General features: G+C 44.1%; 1 protein-coding gene across 3 annotated transcripts in view; it reads left to right on the top strand.

Moving 5' to 3' along the window:
* Positions 1-2452: 2452 nt before the first annotated feature.
* The window catches only part of LOC109894964 (titin), a 56960-nt gene continuing 35823 nt past the window's right edge, over positions 2453-23589 (top strand). For 2 of the 3 annotated variants that reach the window (XM_031829651.1, XM_031829649.1), the window contains exon 1: positions 2493-3035. In XM_031829651.1, coding sequence (XP_031685511.1) covers positions 2990-3035 — 46 coding nt within the window. In that variant the 5' untranslated portion in view covers positions 2493-2989. Of the gene's footprint in view, positions 3036-23589 lie in introns of all 3 variants that reach the window. The other variant, XM_031829650.1, reaches the window with a different exon arrangement.

The raw sequence follows: 23589 nt of genomic DNA, 5'->3' as shown, positions 1-23589 counted from the left end.
GCCATCTTGTGGTAGCCTTTTTTATACAGTCTTCGGGATCAAACAGAGAGAAACTAACAGACCGTTACAAATTATTAAAGCTACAGTCTGGGACTTGGGAATCTGTTCAACGCTTATTTAAATTCTTTACAGTCTTGTATCTGGAGCGCTGTCCGTGAATTTGAGATGGGTTTCATTTCCCTCGCAACCCTCATCACTCAAATGTATTAGTTTATGTTGAAGTGGTATGCAATGGTTCTTTGTATACCAATTACATACTGTTGTAATCATGTGATACACTATATTTACAGCAGTATGTGGACACCCTTTCAAATGAGTGGATTCAGCTATTTCAGCCACACCCGTTGGTGACGGGTATATAAAATCGAGCACACATCCATGCAATCTCCATAGACAAACATTGACAGTAGAATGGGCTTACTGAAGAGCTCAATGACTTTCAACGTGGCACCGTCATAGGATTCCACCTTTCCAACAAGTCAGTACATCAAATTTCTGCCCTGCCAGAGCTGCCCCGGTCAACAGTAAGTGCTGTTCTTGTGAAGTGGAAACGTCTAGGAGCAACAACGGCTCAGCCTCGAAGTGGTAGACCACACAAGCTCACAGAACGGGGCCGCCGAGTGCTGAAGCGTGTAGAGTGTAAAAATCGTCTGACCTCGGTTGCAACCCTCACTAACGAGTTCCAAACTGCCTCTGGAAGCAATGTCAGCACAAGAACTGTTCGTCGAGAGCTTCCTGAAATCTCTGGAGTGATGACTCACGTTTCACCATCTGGCAGTCTGATGGACAAATATGGGTTTGGCGGATACCAGGAGAACGCTACCTGTAATGTAGGGTATGTAAACACATAAAAGTGGCATTGTTTAATGTGGCTAGTGATACATTACATCAAGATGCAGTAGATGGTATAGAGTACAGTATATACATATGAGATGAGTAATGTAGGGTATGTAAACATTATATGAAGTGCCATTTGAAAGTGGCTAGTGATATATTTATTACATACATTTTTCCATGATTAAAGTAGCTGGAGTTGAGTCAGTATGTTGGCAGCAGCCACTCAATGTTAGTGATGGCTGTTTAACAGTCTGATGGCCTTGAGATAGAAGCTGTTTTTCAGTCTCACGGTCCCTGCTTTGATGTACCTGTACTGACCTCGCCTTCTGGATGATAGCGGGGTGAACAGGCAGTGGCTCGGGTGGTTGTTGTCCTTGATGATCTTTATGGCCTTCCTGTGATATCGGGTGGTGTAGGTGTCCTGGAGGGCAGGTAGTTTGCCCCCGGTGATGCGTTGTGCAGACCTCACTACCCTCTGGAGAGCCTTACGGTTGTGGGAGGACCAGTTGCCGTACCAGGCTGTGATACAGCCCGACAGGATGCTCTCGATTGTGCATCTGTAAAAGTTTGTGAGTGTTTTTGGTGACAAGCCAAATTTCTTCAGCCTCCTGAGGTTGAAGAGGCGCTGATGCGCCTTCTTCACCACACTGTCTGTGTGGGTATACCATACATAGTGCCAACTGTAAAGTTTGGTGATGAAGGAATAATGACATTGAAATATTCTCAAACATGAAAATTAGAAGTTTGTGTGATTGATCGTTGATCAATTCCATTTAAATAGAATAAATGTGTGTTGACAGGAAGTTATAGTTGCATTCATTTACATTTGAGTAATTTAGCAGACGCTCTAATCCAGAGCGATTACAAGAGCTGTGAACCAGCGACGTTTCGGGTTACTGGCACAACGCTCTTAACAACTAGTATTTGCCGCACCAACACAGTTTAACTGATTTAGAGAAAACCCATCAATAACATCTGACATGGAAACATGTGTTGATCAATTCTTCTTGTCATTTTTTTAAAACCCCTTTTCGCTGTTGTGTTGTCTCTCCTGTTTCTCTTTTCAGGAATCGTCAGACTCAGGTCAAATGTCTTGCTATGTACGCTTTTATTGGATTATTTTCTCGGCTATTTTAGCCTTTAAAAAAAAAAATACCTTCATTGAAGAGATGACTGAATTCATTGACATTTAATTACATTGTAATGACATAATCAGAAATCATTATTTTGACACAGCAGATATTACCCCGACCAAAGAGGCAGGCTATCGCCCAGTAATAGGCGATGCTGATTGGCTAGAGAGGTTTAACAATGTATCAATTTACAAATATTTCGCGGAATAGTTTATATGTTGTGACATTAACAGCCTATATAAATATTTTTAATTTAATATTTTCTAATTCAATAGGCTATTAGTCTGATAATTCATCAAACAGAAGATAAGTAAAATAAGTATTGTCTTTTGGGGTCATTTAAATGTTTTAAAATGTATTTTGACTGCAGGCAAAGTCGATTATGTAACGAGATTGTGCGTGCGCACTCATCTCCAGTTGGCCGCTTGGGCACGCAATTATGGGTAACTGCACTGGGCAATGTGAGCCGAGCATGCGCTAAAGCAAGCACAGACTTACGTAGGCCCAACACATAATAATACCATCACTGATGTTTACGTACGGAATTTAAATAAATAAAATACTTATTCGCGGAGAAAACATTCTTCAACAGAACGAACGTGAGTTATATTGTTATTTTACGGCTCTTTTACGCGCCGCACTCGTTTTGTATGGGTGAATAATTCGGTATTTTTATTGTGCGTTTATTGAGCAAGTTTGATCAGCATCTCGGACGCACTGGTTGGATTAGGGATTGTTTGAACCCAGTCACTCCAGAAAGCTTTTTCAAAACAAACGGAACCCCCACTAGATTTTATAAACAGCTGAATGTATCTTAGATCAAAGCTTTTTACTCAATTTGCAGAGAGAATATATGACCTCAATAGGTCGAGAACAAAATGTTCCAATCTCAGGACGTAGACTTTGTTAAATGTCCATCAGACCGTGATTTCATCCCGAACCCATGGGAAAATGTTGCACAATACGTTATGTAAGTGGTACGGAACGGAGGGCATTTAGGTAATAGAGTTCAGTTGTTAATGCTATGGAAAACGACGGTCATTTCGCAACCCAGGTCTAGCAAAGGTAAAATGCATTTCGCTCTCCCGCCAAGTCGGTTCCATAGGCTAAATGTAAATTCGTTAGATTGTTATGTTTAGATAAAGCCTATATTCTGCCAATGTATTGGTTTATTAATGGGGCAGTAGACCTATGTTTTCCTTGTGAATTCGTTTAAAGATCGAATGTATTGTCGTGCGAAATACAGTAAATACAACAAGCCTTTCAATTTGCACTACTTGATTTCTGTGTGATCAGCTGGTTGACAGGTTCGAATGAAGTAGACCGACCACTTGCTTCACAATGGTCTTTGCTTGGCTTTATTTGGATCATTATTTCATAACTTCTTTTTCGAGTAGTATGTATGTGTGTGTGTGGGTGTGTGTGTGTGTGTGTGTTGGTGGCTCGTGGTTGCAATCCTTGGATTCTAGTCGTACAGCATGGCTACAAGGCAGAGTAGAGTACACACCCACTCTTTTGTGTTCGCAAAAAAATACCCCCCCCCCCCTTCTTTCTTCTCACTCTCTCTTTCTTGGTTTCCCCATTCTGTGTTGTTTAACTTTTTTGTTCCAAACATGAGGGATAGCCTAGTAATGCTGGTATATTAAGAAAGTTGTGAATAATCATTGCAAATGTTATGCCTTCATATCGTGAAAGAACAGGATTGCAATATTCCTGCGCGCCACCTATGCAAACGTGTGCGTGATAACTGCGTAGTCAGCATTTTATGCAGTTCTGTTTTTTTTTGCGTTGGAAACATTTAGTATTCTAGGAATACTCTTCGGTTTGATTTTCATGTTGACTTGGTTACTTTTGGATTTAGCTCGACGGCAGTTCAAATGTGTAGCCTATTTTGAAGAAGCATTTGATGTTTTATTGTGATTAAAACGGTTTAGGTCCCAAAATGCACAATATATGTGAAATGTTATGTGAAGTAGGGAAAAAAAGAGACAAGGAGGGTATTTCAAATGTTATCTGCATTTCACTGTACTTGTTACATTGAACTTGCATGTGCAATGCCCCACTCCACCCTATTTGTACCCAATGCAATGGCAATGGCTAAAGGGGTAGTTCACTATTTTACAACATGATGTTAGATTTTTCCTACCATAAAAGTAGTCTATGGGCCATGAGAAATTGTAATCCAGTGTTCTTTTTTAAAATGTTTTTTTTAAACAACCACTACAAATTTAGCTGATTTTAGGCACCGCTAGCTAAAACTCTATGGATGTGAAGGGGGTGGGGAGAAAAATCACTTGAAAACAACTCCATATTTGGTTTGATGTTACGTAAAAGTGATATAGAGCCTGTTGCCCAACTATTATGTACTTTAGTTATGTTGTCTTCAAGATATCACTTTCTCTCCTAAATTGACTTAATATTTTATTTGGGTACTAGTGATGGGAAGTTCGGCTCTTTTTGCTGACTCTGATCTATTCCACTCATTCAGTCAAAAGAGTAAAATCTTTCAACTAATTTAGTTAATTTGAGTCAGCAATGCCCAGAGTGTGCAGGACCCCCAACCAACGGAAGGAGGATAGATCACTCTACTATTCACTAAAAACACCCTGTCCTGGGGGCGTAGAGAGAGAGAGAGAGAGAGAGAGAGAGAGAGAGAGAGAGAGAGAGAGAGAGAGAGAGAGAGAGAGAGAGAGAGAGAGAGAGAGAGAGAGAGAGAGAGAGAGAGAGAGAGAGAGAGAGAGAGAGAGAGAGAGAGAGAGAGAGAGAGAGAGAGAGAGAGAGAGAGAGAGAGAGAGAGAGAGAGAGAGAGAGAGAGAGAGAGAGAGAGAGAGAGAGAGAGAGAGAGAGAGAGAGAGAGAGAGAGAGAGAGAGAGAGAGAGAGAGAGAGAGAGAGAGAGAGAGAGAGAGACAGAGACAGAGACAGAGACAGAGACAGAGACAGAGACAGAGAGAAGTGGAGTATTCACTGCTAACACCCTGTCCTGTGGGGTGGGGGGAGAGAGAGAAGTGGAGTATTCACTGCTAACACCCTGTGGGGTGGGGAGAGAGAGAAACTGAGAGACTGAGTACAGTACAGTATTCACTACTAACACCCTGTCCTGGGGGTGTGTAGGGAGGGAGGAGTGGAGCACATCTGGGTTTCAATGGAATTACACACTATGGGCCTGATTCCGACCCGAGTTAAACTCGCTTAAATGGAACGTAAATTCCCTTTTTATGCTCTTTTCTTTCTATGCATATTCTGACCTTGAGCTTAAGCATGAGCATAGTGTGTCATATGGTTGTTGCTGAGGATCATTAGTAACAGGTGATGATATAAAAAAAGACATGTAGGCTAATTAAATGGTTGTGGAGCGGAGCGCAGACCAAGCCATAACAGTTGGAACCCTACGCATGGTGCAATACTTAGCTGTGTTGTTGTTGTGTATAAAGGCTCTTCAAACCAGTTGTTTATGACTCATAAATACTTTCATAACCCTAACTAATCTACAAGATCAGAGTATTTAAAAAAAAAAATCTATCAGTTGGTTCTGAAACAGAGACTAATATGCATATATTAAGATGGCTTTCATTCATTGGTCCCTAATATTCTCAAGCTGTTCTCTCCATGTATTCTATTGAGTCTGTGGACAAAATTCTAACTTAAAGGTACACCATATTTAAAGGGATGGCTTAAGATAAATGTACTGAAAACCCTATTGAATGAAAACTCCACTAGAAAATCTGTTGGCCAGCAAGTGAGAAGTTTTTAAGCGATTTAATTTATTTGAATTTATTTATTCAGCATTTCCAAGGAACCACGCCTGCGAAGCCTGTTACGCACCTTCATAAGGTAAGTCTGAACACCAACTACTGAGAAGTGCGTCAGAAAGGCATAAAGTCTGAATCGGGCCCGCACTTACTTTGGCTTTCTCTCACTTACAGACATGTTGGTCTGCCTCGCCGTCATACTTTCTTTCTCTCACTTACAGACATGTTGGTCTGCCTCGCCGTCATACTTTCTTTCTCTCACTTACAGACATGTTGGTCTGCCTCGCTGTCATACTTTCTCTCTCAAACACACACAACACACATCACAGACTTTATGCTTGGCTGTTAATGGCCTCTGACATTACAGGGTGAGCCAGCAGAAACAGTGATGGCCGTGGATGAGACAGACTGACAGATAGAAATAAGGGAATTGAGACTGTCACCATTCAGTTCAAATGAAAACACACACACAGCTGGAGCTCTATACACTCGACCCTGTATAACGACCAGTTTTATATAACAGCCCTGTTTTCTCCGTTCATAATATGTGATGTTACACGGATGTTTGTGAGGCAGTGACACAAAACATAGATACCTACACACTGCATTCTGAGTCTGTTTTCTTGGTTGTGGAGGAAGTAGCACAAACATATAGCTTCTAACTTGTTCTTGATAACCCAGACACAAGTAGCATTGTGATGAGTCAAGTTGTGTACAAGTGGGTGCTGCACATGTGTGGGCCCATCGAATCAACTTATCACGGACACCAAGCGGTACGTAACTTCTACCAGTCGGACACTGTGTAGGCGCAGGTTCAACCCTCAACGCTCGCTCGATGTCCGCGTCCACCTCCCATACCACTGGGGCCACCAGCCGAGAGGCTGGAAGGATGGGAGTGGGTTCGATGGCCCGGTCCTCGGTGTCATAGAGACGGGACAGCGCGTCGGCCTTAGTGTTGAGGGAACCTGGTCTGTAAGAGATCGTAAATCTAAAACGTGTAAAGAACATGGCCCACCTAGCCTGACGCGGATTCAGTCTCCTCGCTGCCCGAATATACTCCAGATTACGGTGGTCAGTCCAGATGAGAAAAGGGTGTTTAGCCCCCTCTAGCCAGTGTCTCCACACCTTCAGGGCTTTTACCATAGCTAGTAACTCCCGGTCCCCCACATCATAGTTCCGCTCCGCCGGACCCAGCTTCTTAGAAAAGAAAGCGCAGGGACGGAGCTTCGGTGGCGTGCCCGAACGCTGAGACAGCACGGCTCCAACCCCAGCCTCGGACGCATCCACCTCCACTATGAATGCTAACGAAGGGTCCGGATGCGCCAACACGGGAGCCCCAGTGAACAGTGCCTTCAACTGGTTGAAGGCTCCATCAGCCTCTGCTGACCACTGCAGACGCACCGGCCCCCCCTTTAGCAGTGAGGTAATGGGCGCCGCTACTTGGCCAAAACCCCGGATAAACCTCCGGTAGTAATTGGCAAACCCTAAAAATCGCTGCACCTCCTTTACCGTGGTCGGAGTCGGCCAATTACGCACGGCGTTAACGCGGTCACACTCCATCATCATCCCCGAGCTGGAAATGCGATAACCCAGGAAGAACGGCTGGTTTGGAGAACACACATTTCTCAGCCTTGACGTATAGGTCATGCTCCAGCAGTCGCCCAAGAACCCTGTGCACCAAGGAAACATGCGCGGCGCGTGTGGCAGAATAAATCAAGATGTCATCAATATACACTACCACACCCTGCCCGTGCAAGTCCCTGAGAATCTCATCTACAAAGGATTGGAAGACGGCTGGAGCATTCATCAACCCATACGGCATGACGAGGTACTCATAGTGGCCTGATGTGGTACTAAACGCTGTTTTCCACTCGTCTCCTCCCCGAATACGCACCAGATTATACGCGCTCCTGAGGTCCAGTTTTGTGTAGAAACGCGCTCCGTGGAATGATTCCACCGCCGTAGCGATGAGAGGTAGCGGATAACTAAAACCCACTGTGATCGAATTGAGACCTCGATAATCAATGCACGGACGCAGACCTCCCTCCTTTTTCCTCACAAAAAAGAAACTCGAGGAGACGGGTGACATGGAGGGCCGAATGTACCCCTGTCTCAGAGCTTCCGTGATATATGTTTCCATAGCCACCGTCTCCTCCTGTGACAGCGGGTACACATGACTCCGGGGAAGTGCAGCGTTCTCCTGGAGGTTTATCACGCAATCCCACCGTCGATGAGGTGGTAATTTGGTCGCCCTCTCCTTACTAAAAGCGATAGCCAAATCGGCATATTCTGGGGGAATGCGCACGGTGGAAACCTGGTCTGGATTCTCCACCGTCGTGGCACCGATGGAAACTCCTATACACCTCTCTGAACACTCGTCTGACCACCCCTTAAGAGCCCCCTGTTTCCAGGAAATAAGGGGTTTGTGAATAGCCAGCCAGGGAACCCCCAACACCACCGGAAACCCAGGTGAATCAATAAGGTAGAAACTGATCCTCTCCCTATGATTCCCCTGCGTTACCATGTCCAGCGGAATCGTGGCCTCCCTGACCAACCCTGACCCTAACGGTCGGCTATCTAAGGAGTGCACGGGGACAGGTGGGTCTATCTGTACTAACGGAATACCCAATTTACGGGCGAGTCCACGATCCATAAAACTCCCAGCTGCGCCTGAATCGACTAGCGCCTTATGCTGAAGAGAGGGGAAAAACGCATGAAAAAAAATTAACAAAAACATATGACCAACAGGGAGCTCTGGGTGAGTTTGGTGCTTACTCACCTGGGGTGGCCGAGGAGTGTTCCGCCGACCCTCTCGACTCCCAGAGGGACTCCTCCAACACCGGTCCGAAGAGTGTCCTCTCCGTCCACAATAGGAGCAGGAGGAGCCCCCTCTGATCCCCCTAGATGCAGCTCCTCCCAACTCCATCGGAGTAGGAGTGGGAGAGCTGGAAGGTGGAATTAACAGGACCCCTTCTGAACGCCCGCGGGCAGCTAGCAGGTTGTCCAATCGAATAGACATGTCTATTAGTTCATCCAGGGAGAGAGTTGTGTCCCTGCAAGCTAGCTCCCGGCGGACGTCCTCCCGGAGACTACACCGGTAATGGTCCATCAGGGCCCTGTCATTCCACCCAGCACCAGCAGCTAGGGTCCTAAACTCCAACGCGAATTCCTGTGCGCTCCTCGTCTCCTGTCTGAGGTGGAACAGTCGCTCACCCGCCGCTTTACCCTCTGGTGGATGATCGAACACAGCTCGGAAACGGCGGGTGAACTCCAGGTAGTTGTCCCGAGCCGAGTCTGGACTGTTCCAGACCACGTTAGCCCAGTCCAGGGCCCTGCCCGTTAAACAGGAGACGAGGAGGCTCACACTCTCCTCACCCGAGGGAGCCGGACGCACGGTAGCCAGGTAGAGCTCTAGCTGGAGCAAAAATCCCTGGCACCCAGCCGCCGCTCCATCGTACTCCCTCGGGGGGGAGAGACGCAGTGCGCCGGACCCAGAGGATGACGTAGGTGGAGTAGGTGATGTCGGCAGTGGGGGAGCTGGGGTAGACGTCGGTAGGCCACTCCTCTCCCATTGTTCCATCCTCTCCATCATCTGGTCCATCGCGGTACCAATCCGATGGAGGACCGCTGTGTGGTGGTGAACGCGCTCCTCCATAGTGGGGAGAGGGGTGGTGCGGGCTTCTGTTACGATTAATAGGAGTGGTGGTGGGTGGAATCAGGCGCAGAGAGCAGGGTTCAGTCTTTCCTTCAAATTTAATCTCCAGTGCAACAAAAACAGTCACGCCAACACACAGGGCGTATAATAGGTTGCCGGTCCAAACAACAGGACAAAATAGTCCGGAGAAGAAATGTACAATTACTCACACCATCAAACACAGAGTAACACAAAACAAGCCCGCACAAATACCCAGCAGGCCTAGTGCCCTTAAATACCATACAAACAAAACCCTAATACAAAACAGGTGTACCCAATTACCCAATAACCAAAAACAAACGGAAAGGAAATCGATGGCAGCTAATAGGCCGGCGACGACGACCGCCGAGCACCGCCCGAACAGGAAGAGGCACCGTCTTCGGCAAGGTTCGTGACATATACTTAATTCTCTGTAATGGCCAATAATTATAACAGGGATTCTGATCCAATCATAAATTCATACATTGTACCCTGTGCCTGAGAGAATGGAAGTTCAAATCATATCAAACTTTATTTGTCACATGCGCCGACAGTGCAGTTCAAGAACTATTTACCAAGTAAACTAAAGTAAAAAATAATAAAAAGTAACACAATAAAATAACAAAAACAAGGCTATATACAGGGGGTACCAGTACTCAGTCAGTGTGCAGGGGTAAAGGTTAGTCGTGGTAATTTATAGATTTAGGTAGGGGTGAAGTGACAATGCATAGATAATAAACAGCATAGCAGCAGCGTAAAAAACAAATGGAGGGAGGGGAGTGTGAATGTCAATAGTCCAGTGGCCATTTGATGAATTGTTCAGCAGTCTTATGGCTTGGGGGTAGATCAGCAGTCTTATGGCTTGGGGGTAGATCAGCCATCTTATGGCTTGGGGGAGTAGAGTGTTGGAGGCAATTTTATAGATGACATCGCCAAAGTCGAGGATCGGTAGGATGGTCAGTTTTACGAGGGTATGTTTGGCAGCATGAGTGAAGGATGCTTTGTTGTGAAATAGTAAGCCGATTCTAGATTACATTTTGGATTGGAGATGCTTAATTTGAGTCTGGAAGGAGAGTTTACAGTCTTACCAGACACCTAGGTATTTGTAGTTGTCCATGTATTCTATGTCAGAACAGTCCAGAGTAGTGATGCTGGACGGGTGGGCAGGTGCGGGCAGTGATCGGTTGAAGAGCATGCATTTAGTTCTACTTGTATTTAAGAGCAGTTGGAGGCCATGGAAGGAGAGTTGTATGGCATTGAAACTCTGGAGGTTTGTTAACACAGTGTCCAAAGAAGGGCCAGAAGTATACAGAATGGTGTCGTCCGCGTAGAGGTGGATCAGAGAATCACCAGCAGCAAGAGCGTCATCATTGATGTATACAGAGAAAAGAGTCGGCCCGAGAATTGAACCCTGTGGCACCCCCATAGAGACTGCCAGAGGTCCGGACAACAGGCCCTCCGATTTGACACACTGAACTCTATCAGATAAGTAGTTGGTGAACCAGGCGATGCAATCATTTGAAAAACCAAGGCTGTTGAGTCTGCCAATAAGAATGTGGTGATTGACAGAGTCGAAAGCCTTAGCCAGGTCGATGAATACGGCGATGAATGCACAGTAATGTCTCTTTTTCGATGGCTGTTATGATATCATTTAGGACCTTGAGCGTGGCTGAGCTGCACCCATGACCAGCTCTGAAACCAGATAGCGGAGAAGGTACGGTGGGATTCTAAATGGTCGGTAATCTGTTTGTTAACTTGGCTTTCGAAGACCTTAGAAAGGCATTGTAGGATAGATATAGGTCTGTAGCAGTTTGGGTCTAGAGTGTCTCCCCCTTTGAAGAGGGTGATGACCACGGCAGCTTTCCAATCTTTGGGAATCTCAGACGATATGAAAGAGAGGTTGACCAGGCTTGTGATAGGGGTTGCAACAATTTTGGCAGATAATTTTAGAAAGAAAGGGTCCAGATTGTCTAGCCCAGCTGATTTGTAGGGGTCCAGATTTTGTAGCTCTTTCAGAACATCAGCTATCTGGATTTGGTTGAAGGAGAAATGGGGGAGGCTTGGGCGAGTTGCTGTGGGGAGTGCATGGCTGTTGACCAGGGTAGGGGTAGCCAGGTGCAAAGCATGGCCAGCTGTAGAAAAATGCTTATTGAAATTCTCAATTATAGTGGATTTATCGGTGGTGACAGTGTTTCCTAGCCTCAGTGCAGTGGGCAGCTGGGAGGAGGTGCTCTTATTCTCCATGGACTTTACAGTGTCCCAGAACGTTTTGGAGTTTGTGCTACAGGATGCAAATTTCTGCTTGAAAAAGCTAGCCTTAGCTTTCCTAACTGCCTGTGTATATTGGTTCCTAACTTCCCTGAAAAGTTGCATATCACGGGGGCTATTTGATGCTAATGTAGAAAGCCACAGCATGTTTTTGTGCTGGTCAAGGGCAGTCAGGTCTGGAGAGAACCAAGGGCTATATCTGTTCCTGGTTCTACATTTTTTGAAAGGGGCATGCTTATTTAAGATGGTGAGGAAGGCACTTTTAAAGAAAGACCAGGCATCTTCTACTGACGGGATCAGGTCTATATCCTTCCAGGATACCCAGGCCAGGTCAATTAGAAAGGCCTGCTCGCTGAAGTGTTTTAGGGAGCGTTTGACAGTGATGAGGAGTGTTCGTTTGACCACGGACCCATTTCGGATGCAGGCAATGAGGCAGTGATCGCTGAGATCTTGGTTGAAAACAGCAGAGGTGTATTTGGAGGGCAAGTTGGTTAGGACGATATCTATGAGGGTGCATGTGTTTACGGATTTGGGGTTGTACCTGGTGGCTTCATTGATTATTTGTGTGAGATTGAGGGCATCAAGCTTAGATTGTAGGATGGCCGGGGTGTTAAGCATATCCCAGTTTAGGTCACCGAGCAGCACTAGCTCTGAAGATAGATGGGGAGCAATCAGTTCACATATGGTGTCCAGGGCACAGCTGGGGGCAGAGGGTGGTCTATAGCAGGCGCTAACGGTGAGAGACTTGTTCCTGGAAAGGTGGATTTTTAAAAGTAGAAGTTCAAATTGTTTGGGTGCAGACCTGGATAGTAAGACAGAACTCTGCAGGCTGTCTCTGCAGTAGATTGCAACACCGCCCCCTTTGGCAGTTCTATCTTGTCGGAAAATGTTATAGTTAGGGATGGAAATTTCAGGCTTTTTGGTGGTCTTCCTGAGCCAGGATTCAGACACGGCTAGGACATCCGGGTTGGCAGAGTGTGCTAGGGCAGTGAATAAAACAAACTTAGAGAGGAGGCTTCTAATGTTAACATGCATGAAACCAAGGCTTTTAGTCAACAAATGATAGCGCCTGGGGAATGGGAGTGGAGCTAGTCACTGCAGGGCCTGGATTAACCTCCACATCACCAGAGGAACAGAGGAGGAGTAGGATAAGGGTATGGCTAAAGTCTAAAAGAACTGGTTGCCAAATACTTTCAGAAAAGAGAGTAAAAGGAGCAGATTTCTTGGCATGGTAGAGTAGATTAAAGGCATAATGAACAGATAAAGGTATGGTAGGATGTGAATACAGTGGGGGTAAACCTGTGCATAGAGTGACGATGAAGGAGATATTGTCTCTAGAAATATCATTTAAACCAGGTGATGTCATCGCATGTGTGGTAGGTGGAATCAAAGTGTTAGATAAGGCGTATTGGGCAGGGCTAGATGCTCTACAGTGAAATAAGGCAATAATTACTAACCAAAACAGCAATGGACAAGGCATATTGATGTTAGCGAGAGGCATGCGTAGCCTAGTGATTCATAGGAGTCCAGTGAATGGCTTCAGGCAGTTAGCGGGCCAGGGCAAGCAAGCTAGCAGAAAAAGGGCCTTGGAGGGACGTTGCGACGGAAGAAAGTCCGTTGTGGCCCACTCGTGCTATTACGTCGGCAGACGTATCAGCAGAGCTCCGTGTGGTAAACCAGGCCAATTGGCAAAATAGGTTTGGTGGCCAAAGAAATTGTCCGATGAGCCTCTTAAGCTAACAGTCCGACGTGATCTGGACAGCTAGCAGGCCGCGGCTAACAGGCTAACAGATGGGCATTCAGGGGGACGATGAAATGGCGGAGCTAGTTTAGAAAACCCCTCGGGCAGATCACGTCGGTGGTCCAGTCGTGATGGGTTGGGGCCGGTTGGCAAAGTAGGTATTGTAGCCCAGGGAGTGACTGATGGACCTCTATTGGCTAGCTGGTGAGATTGGCTTAGCAGATTGGCCTGGCAAGGATAGCTCCAGGCTAATTGGTTCTTGCTTCGAGACAGGGACGTTAGCCAGGAGTGGGCACTCGGATAGCTAGCTGCGGTGATCCAGGTGAAGAAAAAAGAAAAAGGTTCAGAGCTTGTGGTAGGAATTCGGAGATATGGAGAAAAATAAGTCATATGTTCTGGTTTGAGTCGCGCTGTGCAGACTGGCGAAAGTTTCCATGCTAGAGGTAGCTGATGACCCCACTAGCAGTGACTAGCTGACTACTAGCTAAGTATCTAAAAAAAGTATCTATATCCACAGTAAAACAAGCCCTATATCGACATAACCTGAAAGGCCGCTCAGCAAGGAAGAAGCCACTGCTCCAAAACCGCCATAAAAAAGCCAGACTACAGTTTGCAACTGCACATGGGGACGAAGATCGTACTTTTTGGAGAAATGTCCTCTGGTCTGATGAAACAAAAATAGAACTGTTTGGCCATAATGACCATCGTTATGTTTGGAGGAAAAATGGGGAGGCTTGCAAGCCGAAGAACACCATCCCAACCGTGAAGCACAGGGGTGGCAGCGTCATGTTTTGGGGGTACTTTGCTGCAGGAGGGATTGGTGCACTTCACAAAATAGATGGGGTGGAAAATTATGTGGCTATATTGAAGCAACATCTCAAGACATCAGTCAGGAAGTTAAAGCTTGGTCGCAAATGGGTCTTCCAAATGGACAATGACCTCAAGCATACTTCCAATGTTGTGGCAAAATGGCTTCAGGACAACAAAGTCAAGGTATTGGAGTGGCCATCACAAAGCCCTGACCTCAATCCTATAGAAAATCTGTGTGAAGAACTGAAAAAGTGTGTGCGAGCAAGGAGGCCTACAATCTTGGCTCAGTTATACCAGCTCTGTCAGGAGGAATGGGACAAAATTCACCCAACTTATTGTGGGAAGCTTGTGGAAGGCTACCTGAAATGTTTGACCCAAGTTAAATCATTTAAAGGCAATGCTAGCAAATACTAATTGAGTGTATGTAAACTTCTGACCCACTGCGAATGTGATGAAATAGAAGCCGAAATAAATAATTCTCTCTCCTATTATTCTGACATTTCACATTCTTAAAATGAAGTGGTGATCCTAACTGACCTAAGATAGGGATTTCTTTAAATGTCAGGAATTGTGAAAAACTGAGTTTAAATGTATTTGGCTAAGGTGTATGTAAACGTCCTACTTCAACTGTAGGTCCTGGATGTCAGGAAGCTTGACCCCAGTGATGTAATGGGCTGTACACACTACCCACCTGTAGCGCCTTACGGTCAGATTCCAAGCACTTGCTCCAAGCACATACCAGGCGGTGATGCATCCAGTCGGAATGCTCTCAATGGTGCAGCTGTAGAACTTTTTTAGGATCTGGGGACCCATGTCACGGATCCCTCTGGAACTTTCATTGTGCACACATGGCCCGTATTCCCACTGATTGTATTTGTATATAGGTGTCCTTTGTTCACCATGGTCTTGTCGATTATTGTTACTATATCCGTTGGTGTGTGTGAGTACCTGTGCTGCGTGTTTTGGCCTTTCATGCCCTTGTGGATTGTGCAGATGATTACGGGTCTCGTCCCGTATGATAATCATTGTGCGCTTGTGTTATTTATTCGAGGTACTCCTCGCTCTTTTGTTTGGGGTTACTACCCTGTGTTTTGTTATGTGTTTGTTTGGTCTTCGTCCCCGTGCCTTTACACGGCACGCCGTAATCTGAATGGTCTGAATAAAAAAATAACTATTACACATTCCTGCACCTGTCTCCCGAATCATTTATAACAGTATGACAACCCATGACTAATCTTCTCTCTCTCCTGGGGGGTGAAAGGTGTTGTTGTGTCCTCTTCATGACTGTCCTGGTGTGTTTGGACCATGATAGTTTGTTGGTGATGTGGACACCAAGGAACTTGAAACTCTCGATCCTCTCCATTACTGCCCCGTCAATGTTAACGTTCAGCCCACCTTTTCTTGTAGTACACAATCAACTCCTTTGTCTTGCTCACATTGAGGGAAAGTTTGTTGTCCTAGCACCACACTGCCAGGTCTCTGACCTCCACCCTATAGACTGTCTCATCGTTGTCGGTGATCAGGCCTAACACTGTTGTGTCGTCAGCAAACTTAATGATAGTGTTGGAGTCGTGCTTGGCCACGCAGTCTACCCTTACCACCTGGGGGCGGTCCGTCAGGAAGTCCAGGACCCAGTTGCAGAGGGAGGTGTTTAGTCCTTATCTTAGTGATGAGCTTTGAGGACACTATGGTGTTGAATGCTGAGCTGTAGTCAATGAAAATAATTCTCACATTGGTGTTCCTTTTGTCACGGTGGGAAAGGGCAGTGTGGAGTGCAATAGCAATTGTGTTATCTGTGGATCTGTTTGGGCGGTATATTAATTGGAGTGGGTCTAGGGGTTCTGGGATAATGGTGTGACCAGCCTTTCAAAGCACTTCATGGCTACAGATGTGAGTGCTACGGGTCGGTAGTCATTTAGGCAGGTTACTTTGGCGTTCTTGGCCACAGGGACAATGGTGGTCTGATTCAAACATGTAGTTATTACAGACTCGGTCAGGGACAGGTTAAAAATGTCAGGGAAGACACTTTCCAGTTGGTCAGAGCATGCTCGGAGTACACATCCTGGTAATCCGTCTGGTCCTGCGGCCTTGTGAATGTTGACCTGTTTTAAGGTCTTACTCACATCGGCTACGGAGAGCGTGATCACACAGTCGTCTGGAACAGCTGATGCTCTCGTGCATGCTTCAGTGTTGCTTGCCTCGAAGCGAGCATAGAAGTCATTTAGTACATGTCCTGGTAATCTGTCTGATCCTGTGAATGTTTACTTGTCATGCCTGCTCCCCCCCCCCCTCCCTGGCGCTTGAGGGCACCAGGCTACTCTTATCTACACGCACCTGTCACCATCATTATGCGCAGCAACGCTCATTGGACTCACATGGATTCCTTCCGTGGTTGATAACCCCCTGTATATCTGTCTGTTCCTCTGTGGTGTTCCCTGTGTCCCCATTAATTGTTGTTAAGTGTTCATGTCCAGACACTGTTCCTGTTCCGTTTCATGTCCGTCAGCTATTAAACCTTCACTCCCTGTACCTGCTTTTCGTCTCCTGCGTCTCTTCTTACAGGCCTGTTTCATAGTGTGAGACGTGAGGAGGAATATATTGAGTGAGATTTGTCACGTGAATTTATTTGACTATTGTAGTCAAACATATAGTATGAACTCATTGACAGACACCATGTGAAAGTGCACATTCTGTCAATAAAGAAGGGTAGAGATTGAGGAAACCCGTTGTGCAAGTACAGGAAACTTTATGGTGCGTCCGCTGCTGAACTTCATGTCTGAAGGGATTGAGGGGCGAAAGAGTGGAACAGGAACAGGGACTGGAACAGGGACTGAGGGGCGAGAGAGTGGAACAGGGACTGGAACAGGGACTGAGGGGCGAGAGAGTGGAATAGGAACAGGGACTGAGGAGAGAGAGAGAGGGGTATTCACTGGAACAGGGACTGAGGAGAGAGAGAGAGGGGTCTGCACTGGAACAGGGACTGAGGAGAGAGAGAGAGGGGTATGCACTGGAACAGGGACTGAGGAGAGAGAGAGAGGGGTATGCACTGCAACAGGGACTGAGGAGAGAGAGAGGGGTATGCACTGGAACGGACTGAGGAGAGAGAGACAGGGGTATACACTGGAACAGGGACTGAGTGGAGAGAGAGGGGTAGGCACTGGAACAGGGACTGAGGAGAGAGAGAGAGGGGTATGCACTGGAACAGGGACTGAGGAGAGAGAGAGAGGGGTATGCACTGCAACAGGGACTGAGGAGAGAGAGAGAGGGGTATGCACTGGAACAGGGACTGAGGAGAGAGAGAGAGGGGTATGCACTGCAACAGGGACTGAGGAGAGAGACAGGGGTATGCACTGGAACAGGGACTGAGGAGAGAGAGAGGGGTATGCACTGGAACAGGGACTGTGGAGAGAGAGAGAGAGGGGTATGCACTGCAACAGGGACTGAGGAGAGAGAGAGGGGTATGCACTGGAACAGGGACTGAGGAGAGAGAGAGAGGGGTATGCACTGCAACAGGGACTGAGGAGAGAGAGAGAGGGGTATGCACTGGAACAGGGACAGAGGAGAGAGAGAGAGGGGTATGCACTGCAACAGGGACTGAGGAGAGAGACAGGGGTATGCACTGGAACAGGGACTGAGGAGAGAGAGAGGGGTATGCACTGGAACAGGGACTGTGGAGAGAGAGAGGGGTATGCACTGCAACAGGGACTGAGGAGAGAGAGAGGGGTATGCACTGGAACAGGGACTGAGGAGAGAGTGAGGGGTATGCACTGGAACGGACTGAGGAGAGAGAGAGGGGGGTATGCACTGCAACAGGGACTGGAACAAACCACATGGAAAGTGTTAATGTTTATATATGTGTAAATTGTGGTCCATTATTGTGTGTTTATATTTATTCAGGTGTCCATACATGTTTTTGTTTGTTGTTTATGTATGTTGTTTGTGTTGTTGTTTATGTTTGTGATTTATGTTTATGTTTGTTGTTAGGCTTTGTTGTTTGTTGTTTGTTGTTTTCTGTTTGTTTGTGTTTGTTGTTTATGTTTGTTTGTTGTTTGTGTTTGTTTGTTGTTTATGTTTTGAATCTATACATGCATTGAGTGTTTTTATATGGCCTTGTGTGTGCATGTTTATTTGCATATGTTCACTGGTGCATATGTGTGTGTGCACAATAGTGTGTGTGTGTGTGCATGCATATAGAGTGTTTATTTCTTCATGTGTCTTCCTGTGTGTATCACAGGAGGTTGGTGGCACCTTAATTGGGGAGGATGCGGTCGTGGTAACGACTGGTGCGGATTCAGTGGAATGTAACAAATACATCAAACACATGGTTTCCATGGTTTCCAGGTGTTTGATGCCATTCCATTTGCTACATTCCATTATTATGAGCCGTCCTCCCCCGTTGTGTATGTAGATATCTGTGCACCAGGGGTTCCGCTGCTGTCGTGTAGCTGTGGTGCTGCGTTGAGGAGCAGGTTGAAGATGGTAGAACAGTCCTCTGCAAACAAAACGAGTGATGACTACAACAATCTGACAACCCCACAGTAGAATAGTTTATTTAATTACCTAGTTGGCTCGTTGTTGTGTGTTTTATTCAAGATAAATATTTATCTCAAGATAAATATTTATCTTGAGGCGCATGCAAGTTACGAGTGCCACAGGAAGAGAAACATGCATTCTGACAAGCGGTCAATGCACAACAATTCCTGCAATCGTGGGCAAAATAGTAGTTTTTATGGTCTTTGTTAAAAGAGGGGGATCCCAGATTTCCATTCCTACTTTATTTATTTCTCAACACTTAAATATGTGTGAACTGCACCATTTTAAACCCAGAGTTTATAGCAGCAGCATAGTTAAGCACGTTACCACTCCACAATTCACCCTGAGTGCATAGGGGAGATGTAGAGGTCCTGGGCTGGTGTGGTTACACATTGTCTGCGGTTGTGAGGCCGGTTGGACATACTGCCAAATTCTCATTGGAGGTGGCTTATGGTTGAGAAATGAACATTTAATTATCTGGCAAAAGCTCTGGTGGACATTCCTGCATCAGCATTCCAATAGCACACTCCCTGAAATCTTGAGACCTCTGTGGCTTTGTGACAAAACTGCACATTTTAGAGTGGCCTTTTATTGTCCCCAGCACAAGGTGCCCCTGCGTAATGCTCATGCTGTTTAATCAGGTGGATGGATTATCTTGGCAAAGGAGAAATGCTCACTAACAGGGATTTAAGCACCGGTGTCGGCACAAAATTTGATTGAAATAAGCTTTCTGTGCATATAGAACATTTCTGGGTTCTTTTATTTCAGCTCATGAAACATGGAACCAACACTTTACATGTTGCGTTTATATTTTTATAGATAAATGCCTGCTTTGTTGACAAACTCAGTATATTGTTGATTTAATTGTACTGAAGGTCACAAACGGAGATCCTAACCAGTTATTGTCCATTGTTACTTCGGTTCAGTATGTACATTTTGCATCATAGTTTAGTTGACTTGTCTTAGACAGTCTACAGGTAGATTTAAACATAGGCTGGTCTTATGTCATAACAGGATAATCAACTTGCAGAACTTGTGTTTCCTGTTGGAGAAATGCTAGCTAGAACGTAGTGTTCTTTCTGGTTCTCAACAAGTGTTGAGGAAGCAAAAACAGATTGAGAAGAACCCGTTATCAAATGATCCAACTGGCGTTATAACATCTTCAGTTAATTACATCTTTAAGAAGTCACTGTCTCTTGGCCGTGAGGTTTGGAACTCTGACAGTAGATCCATTCTGCTGTTATAACTGAAAACAGATTTAGTGTTCTCTCTCTCTCTCAGCATGTGGTGGCCTGTTGTTATTCCCTTGGCAGTTCTTCTCTCAGAGCAGTTTGGAACATTAGCATAGTGTTAACATTAGCATAGTGTTAACATTAGCATAGTGTTAACATTAGCTTAGTGTTAACATTAGCATAGTGTTAACATTAGCATAGTGTTAACATTAGCATAGTGTTAACATTAGCATAGTGCTCCTCATCAGGGCGTGATTACCTCTTCAAAGATTATCTTAAATAAAACATCTCAGTCTTATCCTTTTTAAACGTATTTTCCTAATAGCACTGACTTTGCTTGCTGATAACGTCTTTATTGAGGAAAAATGTACTGACTACAACTGTGATATGTGGTTGTCTCAACTAGCTAGCTTAAGATGAATGCACTAACTGTAAGTCGCTCTGGATGAGAGAATCTGCTAAATGACAAAACTGTTTAAAAAAAAAAAATGGTAATGTAAAGTGATTTGAGATGTTAGCCTACAATGTTAGCTTCGGGGGCAGTTTGGTGTGCCTCTAAGTCAGACAAACGTGTTCAGTTGGTTTGTAGTATTAGTATGGTAATGGTTAATAGATGCATATGACCGGTTACATTTTTGCTAATTATTATGTTTGTATGACTGACATGTTTTGCGTGCCATGACATTGGAGCGTGTGTGTGACAGTGTGTGACTGTGTGTTTTTAGTCCACAGAGTAATTCCACCTCAAAAAGCATCAGAAAGAGGACTTCAACACCCACCATCTCAGATTGTTCTGAAACTATTTATATCGTTAGAAACAGAAGATTAACATTCCTGAAACATTATTTTGTTGAAAGATAATTTGAACACTGAGAAATTAAGCAAATTTATTGCACCCAATTTGGCCATTTCAATTTATAGGATTCATATAATATTAAATAAATATAGTACCCAATATCTGATTTGGACCAAACCTCTTCTAAACAGTGATTAAGGAATCTAAATGAATGGTCAAAAGCCATCCAAGGACCCCAACATCCAGTATACATCATCAGTGATTTATGTTTGACAAGTAGTATGAAGCTGCGGCTTGGAGTATTGTTTATTCATACTATGTAATGTATTCTTAGTGAATTTGATTATGTTTTTTTCTCTCTGTTCAGATAAATTAGCCAAATTAGCATTTTCCCCTATGAATGAATGTTAAAGTACCAGGTTTTGCCCACTAGATGTTACTGTTTCTGCTACTGCCATACCCTTTTATCAATTTTGCTGGTCTCTTGCATTTATTCAATGGATCACAACATTTACAACTTTGGGTAGAATACCAATAGCTTTTGCTTTTAATCCAAATAAATTGTGTGGTTATCCTCAAGTCAAGCCAGTCCTCCATGAAAGCAATTGAGTTCTTCCTTCTCTTAGCAGCTAATGCTTCAACCCAACTCACCTTGAAGAGTCCAACAAATGGCAGCTCTCTGAGAAGGCTTTGCCTATGGTGAAATTCTCATATGAAGACTTTTCCTACAACCCCAAACAAATCTATTGAGAAATGGACTAGTGACTGTTGCATGGCAGTTTTCTGTTTGTCAATAAAAGTATTAAAACACCTCTTTATATGTTGTGCGATTAGTGTAATTTACCATCAAACCCAAACCCAGACCATTACCATTGTAAAACACTATACAGTATGTGCTTTGGACTTTTACCATTGAAGTCCTTTAGAGACCATAACATTGAAGCCATTATATTTGCTGTAGCCTAATGATTTGCTTGTTCACCAGGGATGGTCTAATCCAGACCTTTTTTTAAAGGGAATAAATCACAAACACAGGGGCCATTTCCTGGACCTAGATTAAACCTAAGAGAAGGACAAACTGCTTTGGTTTCATGGAGGACTGGCTTGAATTGAGGATGACATTATTATTATTATTTTCAACATGAGCTAAAGCAATTGTTTTTTTACTCAAAGTTGTAAAGAAAATGTTGTGCTCATGAGACAAGCAACATTGATAAAAGGGTGTGGCAGTAGCAAAAACAGCAGCATCTAGTGGGCAAAACCTAGTACTTTAAGGCCAGGCAACACACACTCATAGGGCAATTTGTCCCCTTAATCAAATAATAATCACATTTTACCAGTTGAATGTAGACCAAAATATAATAATTTTTGGGGTTAAACATTTGATGAAATATTTTATTACAACATGCAAATGAGGCAATAGCTAATTAAATATGCACATATTTGCATATCGCACAAATCCATTTTTCTGGACACTGGATGAAGTCCAGCATTTTGTCCAGAGCAGATTGTGGATAAATACTTTTTCAAATCTTTCTATCTGTAAAATAATAAATATTTTTTTCCCCAAATAAAATGTTATCTACAGAGCCTTCAGAAAGCATTCAGACCCTTGAATTTTTCCACATTTTGTTGTGTTACAGCCTCAATTTAAAATGGATTAAATAGAGATTATTTGTCACTGGCCTACACACAATACCCCATCGTGACATCACAATACCCCATCGTGACATCACAATCCCCCTTCGTGACTTCACAATACCCCATCGTGACATCACAATACCCCATCATGACATCACAATCCCCCGTAATGTCAAAGTGGAATTATGTTTTTACTAACTAATTAAAAATGGAAAGCTGAAATGTCTTGAGTCAATAAGTATTCAAGCCTAAATCATTTCAGAAGTAAAAATGTGCTTAACAAGTCACATAATAAGTTGCATGGACTCACTTTGTGTGCAATAATAGTGTTTAATATAATTTCTGAATGACTACATCTTCTCTGTATCCAACACGTACAGTTATTAAATGCAAGGGTTTTACATACTTTTTCCAACCTACACTGTGAATGTTTAAATTAGGTATTCAATATAGACAAGAAAAATACAATTATTTGTGTGTTATTAGTTTAAAACACACTGTGTTTGTCTATTGTTGTGACTAAGATGAAGATCAAAATGTATGACTAATTTATGCAGAAATTCCAAAGGGTTCACATACAGTATATTTACATAATGGCAAATGAAAGTATGTAAATTAGATATCTAGACCCATTCTCTTCAAATATAGTTACTAAACATATAAACATAGTCCAGTTTTAACATTCTCTATGAACTGGTCTTCTAAATTATGTGTGATTTAATGTTATTAGCTTTGAAATTATTGCTGTATTTGATGGTGGTTCAAATTCATGAAAATGTTGATGACGTTAGTATGACAAACTAAAGAAAATATACATTTTCATAACGTTTTTTAAATGTATTTGTTAAAATTCTAATCGGTAAAAATGTAATTTCAGTTTTGCCTGGCCTTAAGACTAATTTATGGGGGAAATGTAAGCTACATCAATGGGCTAATATCTCTGAGCAGGAGGGGAAAAACCTCACGTAATTCACTGAGAATACATTACATAGTATGAATAAACAATGTTCAAGTAAAACATTACAAAACCTGGCCAGATCAGTTAAAGTCATCAGTCTCAAGTCCATGTCAAGTCTCAAGTTATTTTATATCTAGTCTCAAATCATCAAATGTGTGACTTGAGTCAGACTCAAGTCCAAGTCAATGTGACTCTAGTATCTACTGTCTATTTACTT

The sequence above is a fragment of the Oncorhynchus kisutch genome, linkage group LG8 (genome assembly GCF_002021735.2).
Source record: "Oncorhynchus kisutch isolate 150728-3 linkage group LG8, Okis_V2, whole genome shotgun sequence".
In the NCBI taxonomy this organism is placed as follows: domain Eukaryota; kingdom Metazoa; phylum Chordata; class Actinopteri; order Salmoniformes; family Salmonidae; genus Oncorhynchus; species Oncorhynchus kisutch.
Note: the sequence above shows the minus strand (reverse complement) of the source record. Positions and strands in the feature narration are given on the sequence as shown.